The sequence below is a fragment of the Xenopus laevis genome, chromosome 9_10S, assembly GCF_017654675.1.
Source record: "Xenopus laevis strain J_2021 chromosome 9_10S, Xenopus_laevis_v10.1, whole genome shotgun sequence".
Lineage (NCBI taxonomy): Eukaryota > Metazoa > Chordata > Amphibia > Anura > Pipidae > Xenopus > Xenopus laevis.
In genome coordinates, this window is record NC_054388.1 from 75,017,328 (window position 1) to 75,023,327 (window position 6,000).

At 38.0% G+C, this 6,000-nt stretch overlaps 1 protein-coding gene across 7 annotated transcripts in view; it reads left to right on the forward strand.

Moving 5' to 3' along the window:
- ikzf2.S (IKAROS family zinc finger 2 S homeolog) overlaps nucleotides 1-6,000 on the forward strand; it is a 56,110-nt gene that overhangs the window by 48,591 nt on the left and 1,519 nt on the right. For 4 of the 7 annotated variants that reach the window (XM_018238949.2, XM_018238953.2, XM_041578038.1 and 1 more), the window contains one exon: nucleotides 539-3,208. In XM_018238949.2, coding sequence (XP_018094438.1) covers nucleotides 539-1,257 — 719 coding nt within the window. In that variant the 3' untranslated portion in view covers nucleotides 1,258-3,208. Of the gene's footprint in view, nucleotides 1-538 lie in introns of all 7 variants that reach the window. The other 3 variants (XM_041578040.1, XM_041578042.1, XM_041578039.1) reach the window with 2 other exon arrangements.

Sequence of the window (6,000 nt, forward strand, 5' to 3'; positions counted from 1 at the left end):
CATCTGTTGAGTTAAAACATTCATCCATTTTTAGTTGACCATTATTTTGGTCCGTTGTGTTCACTGGAAAACTGGTAGGGATTAATTGTGGTTAGTGTTACTAGCAGCACACTGTCTGCTTGTCACGTTAGGACATATACAGCTTTAATGTGCAATTTTTCATGATTTACATTGACTCCAATTAGAGCAACCCCTGGCCATTCCAAGAAATGTGTTTATGCATCTATTGTCAAGTAAATTCATGTTTAACAAAACAGGAAAAACACAACAAGATAAAGACATTTAAAGAATATAAGAACAATGGTTGTATACAAGGTGTTTGTAAGATATAGCTTGCTTTTAGAACATGTTGTATGGATTGGTATCCACAGACTGAAAGCAGGCATTGAAGATTTAATAAGTGGTCATACAAATTGGCTACAGACAGAACAGTTTGTATTGTAATTCACAAACTTATAACAGATGGTATAGAATGTAGATTTTCTCTTTCTAAGTTGAAAATTATATATTCTTTTGAATTTTTTTTTTTACTTTCCAGGTGAGAAGCTCATGAGATATGGATATCCTGACTTGCACTTTGATATGACCTATGAGAAAGAGGCAGAAATAATTCAGTCACAAATGATGGATCAGGCTATTAACAATGCTATAACATACCTGGGAGCAGATGCACTGCGGCCTCTCATACACCACTCAGCAGCTGCCATACCTGAGGTCCCACCAATTGTCAGTTCACTTTACTCTCAGGTCTATCATCCAGCCAGATTGGAGAGACCCACCAGCAGAGAGACATCAGACAGCAACGATAACAACATGGATGGCCCAATCTCCCTTATCAGACCAAAGAACCACCCTCAGGAGAGAGAGGCATCACCCAGCAACAGCTGCCTTGATACTACTGACTCAGAAAGCAGCCACGAGGACCAGCAATCCTACCAGGGCAACCATGCCTTAAATTCAAAAAGAAAGCAAAGTCCCATGTATCCCAAGGAAGATGGCAAAGCACAGGATGCCACCAAGTCCAGCTTGGGTTCTTCCAAGGATGTCTACAGAGTTTTTAATAGTGAAGGAGAGCAAATTAGAGCATTTAAATGTGAGCACTGTCGGGTGCTATTTCTTGACCATGTCATGTATACGATCCATATGGGCTGCCATGGGTACAGGGACCCACTTGAGTGCAACATTTGTGGCCACAGGAGCCAGGACCGCTACGAGTTCTCTTCTCACATTGTTCGGGGTGAGCACCCCTTTCAATAGCTCATTATTGGACTGGGTTATTATGAAGAACTGCACATGAAGAAATACTGCACTTATGTTTTCTCCTGACAGTCATTAGGTGTAATGTAAAGGATTCACTTTTTGTCGAATTCGTTTTTGGGGTTTTTTTTTTTTTACATTTTCAGTCACGTTACTTATTGTTTCTGACCTTTACAGAAAAAAGCTAATTTCAAATTTCCACAACCTAACAAAATAATATTTAATCTTACAATGGAAGCAGAAAACAGAGCATGGAATATTACCCATGTTCCATTGTATTTTCAGTCTCTGGCCACAAAAAGGTTTGGGGGTAGGCAGCTCATTACAAATTTTCTACTGGTAGTGTCTGACCATCACAAACCCATCTGCCAGGACAATTTAATTTTACAGCATTACACAGGAGTGAGGATTGGGTAATTCTTCTTCATTTCTAATTGTATGTTCATTAGTGTTGGCTTAATAATAATGACTATTTGGAGCTAATGTGACCAGCCACTTATTGAGACTCACCCAGCTTTACATATGTTATTACTTTGGTTGTTTTAAAGGATGTTCAAATCTTAGTAGCACTTTAAAAGATGAACCAATGTATATGTGAGTTTTTACAGTAGGTATCTACACATACCTACCGTTCATCATTGTGTTAGGTGCTTCCTAACTTTTTTCGTTTTTTAACATGTAATACTACTTTTATCTTCATTGTTACCTAGTTTAATTGCTGGTTTTACCAGCGCTGATAGCAGTGCTTCCAGCAGTTGGTAACTGTATTAAATGCAGTCCTTTTAGCTGGACATTGCCCATCATGGTACATTGTAAATAGTGTCAGAAAGAAGCAACATTTGGCAAGAAGTAGGCATTTTAATTTCTGCTACAAGTAGCAGTGATCCATCCCAATTCCTGAGTCATTTCGCCTAGATTAGACACCCCTGCTGTAGGAGTTCTGTAATAATGCCTTGTTGGAATGATAAACTTAAATATTCTACAGCTACATATGGTATACCTAAAAATCATATTTTTCTTAATCTAGCACTGGAATTTTGTGCAGCAATCACATTTTTATTGTTTCCATAATCATGATTACTATTTCCCTTTATATTGAAGATTAAGTGAATTTTGCTGACACAGCAGTGGGGATCCAGGGTGCACCCATTACTCCCCAGTATGGTCATTACTTTTATTGAGTATTTGACAGGTCTATGTTCTTTGGCAAACTAGAAAACAACCTGAAGGGTTTGAGCCTTCTAATGCAAACGTATTACAACGTCTCATAACCAACTATTACAAAGATCTTAAACTATTGAACATACTGTTATCCTTACATAATCAATGGCTTCGTTTGGCACTGAAATTTTACCCGGGTTCATTTATCCAGTGTTAGTAGTATCTGTTGTCTAGGGAACTTAAATCAAACCACATGGTGGATTTGTCAATTTACTGTAATTTGTTTTATTGTGAGTAGAGGGAAATAACTTGGCATTATTCCATCCCCATGATTTTGTGAGCCACCCCTAGCTGCACATGCCTAGATGTAACTGGCTACAGGAGAGTTGTCTCTGACCCAGTCTATACCGGAGGCTCACTTGTGCCCTAATTTGGCACCACATACTTGCACTTAACCTATTAAAACAACTTTATTGCCTCCCATATTTTTATATTGTAGACTACACATATATATATATATAGAATCTGCTCAGTTCCTGAGCAGTTCATTCCTCAGATTTGTTCCTTGTCTATGAATTATGAGTCTCTACTGAGAGCATTTTGTATAGTATAACCAGTGTTGCCACATTCCATCAGATAAGTGCAGCTCCACCCACTTGTAATCACTGGAATAGTGACAAAAGCCTGCTAGTTGGTGCCCATCGAGAGCTGGAACTCTAGAGCTATAAACCAGTTATATTATATATATAAAAATATATATATATATATATATATATATATATATATATATATATATATATATATATATTAGAAGACTAGAATAAGATGTTAATGCTAATTTGACAGTGTTTAGAGAGTGTTTGATTTGAGGCTGCTTTCACTGTATATTGTGTTTTCAGTCCTCCAAAAGCTTATTTCCCTCTGTCTGATGCTATTAGTTACGGGCATTGGATTCTTTTGTGGAGATAAGTGTGTGACTTTCAGCTTTGCTGTAGACCAGCTCATAACATAATCACACAATATTCTCATATCTTCAACACTTATTGATTGTTGATTATGAGAATATTCTGCTGTGAATTGTCAGTCAGAAACATTGTAAGCTTGGTTAAAGCTATACTGACACGTTCCTATAAAAATCATAGGAACTTGTCAGTATCAAGTAAATGATGGACCCGTAATAGTTACCCGCAAAGCCCCCCAACCCCCGCAAACCTGCGTTCACCTGGTAATTGATCTTCTGTACCGTTTCAGTGACGCTGGGCTGGGGGCATTGCGATCCTTCCATAGGCTGATAATGAATGAAAAGAGGAATTCAGCTTATGGAAGGATCGCTCCAGCCCAGTGTCATTGAAGCAACGCGTAAGATCTGTTAGTGGTGTCAGCCTTCTGCTGCACACAGGTTCGCAGGGAACAATTACAGGTGCAGCACTGACACGTTCCTATGATTTTTATAGGAACGTGTCAGTATCTCTTTAAGTAGATAAGTATATCTGTGAAGTGTTCCTGCATACATACTTCTATGTCAGTCTTATTATTCAGCCAACATAATAGAACATATCAGGTAGCGTACTGAAGTACACAATTTTTTGGAAGTCATCTTGCTGCTAGAGCATTGACAGGGCCCAACACTGGAATTCTGTGCATTTCTACTTAAGATGCCTTCTTGAATATTTAATAATAGCAAGACAATTATTAATCAGTATGTTTTACAAATCACTCAGTGGTGGTTGTTTTTTTTTTTTGTTGTTTTTTTAATAATTTAACTCAGCTTTGGATTTCTGGTGTCACCTATGATGGATGGGGCTTCAGAATGATGTCCCATATCTAAGCGTAGCAGGAATTCAAGATACTTTTGTGTACAGAATGAGGGGCAAAGAGCGATGAATGCATCATTGTGCACCCCCTCCATCAAGGCCACTGATTTTCTTATCTTTGTGGTTAAATGATCTGTAATACACGTGGGAGCAAACTTTGGGAGAGTGAAGCACACTTCAGCTGGACATGGGTCATTAAAATCCAGACTTACCTCAAGTGACGCCCCAACGTGTCTGAAGAGGGTACTCCACTTTGTCCCTTTGCTATGCACTTACTGGTGTCCAGCAGCACTGGAATCTTATGGGTTTTTTTTCTGCACATTGAAACAAAGATTGGACTTTGTGTTTTCTTATACTGTGATTAACAAGATAACTGCAGGTCATCATTCCTGGTAACTGGTTATATTATCACCTCATTTATGTAGCAACATTTCTTAAATACTATTAAGGGTGTACCAAGCACAGGTTATATTCTATCCACTGATTCACAGGACATATGGACCCCAATCCATTAATCCAACTATCCTATTCGTAGGATAAGCATTTAAAGAGAATGAAGGTCTCAATCACTGCAGAGTGCCAAATGTTAGGCACCCCCTAATGATTGTAATGACAAACTATATTGGTCAGGGAGCTTTTCAGGGAACAACACAAAGCATTCTTCTTTTTTCTCTGTGCGGGCGTGCGTGTGCAATAATGTGAAAAGCTGTACTTTAAATAAATGCAGAAGAAGAAGATGATTGATCCACAGTGCTTGCTGAAAAGTCCCCTGGGCCGGAGCAGTTTTCTGCCACCAGAAATGGGGTATCAGGTAGATGATTACAATCACCTATTGGAACTCCCAGTGATTGAGACTTTCTTCTCCTTTATGTAAAGGTGAGAGCAACTCAGGCCATGGTCAAGTAGATATCCTTTTAAATGTCTCCATCTGTATTGTGAAAACATGTGTAATTAATCAAAAGTAATGTAAGCAACACATGGGAAATGTAGATGTTGTTATTTTTAATAATGTAGTCCTGAACAAAAAGAGGAAAAATTGCTTGAGTGTAAGTTGAGCTGAACTACATATTGTTCCTATCTGAAACACATTTATTTACATTGATTACGCCTGTGCGGCATCTTATAGAAGAACAGCAGTAGCTTTCTGTTCTACAAAGCAAAAAGTATTTGCAAGCAAAATATAACAGGGTGTTTAGTATACTGGTGGTACCGTTTGTATTAGTTACCAGCTGTTGGTAATTAATTCATAGTATATATTATAACATATATCCTTTTCTCTCATACAATTCACTTAAAGATTAGAGGATAGGAAAATGGAATTGCTTTGTAGACATTGTCAGAGGAGCAGTGGCAAATTGCTTCTTACTTAATGCAAGTTTTGCAAAACTATGGAAACGAAATGATGAGTGTTACAAAATAATATTTGGCATAGGAGCATCCATACTGGAGAAATGCTTTATTTCTTCTTAATCCTTTATAGCCTGTTGTTTTTTTTGTTTTTTTTTGATCTTGCAGTTGCCAGTTAAAATGTAGCATGACATAAATCAAACTTTTCATTTCTACAACTCTCCTGGTTAATATGGTAATTTTTGTAGGGTTTATATGCTATTGAAATGCCCAGATTTGATCTGTCAATTGAGTTGGTGCCGACCTTCTGGGCATACAGTATGTGCCTACTTGGGACACTGTTTAGACAGATGCTGCAAGAAGCTTTTCTTCAGTCAGCCCAAACAAAGCGATTATTTAAGAGGTTGCTGCACACGTGTGA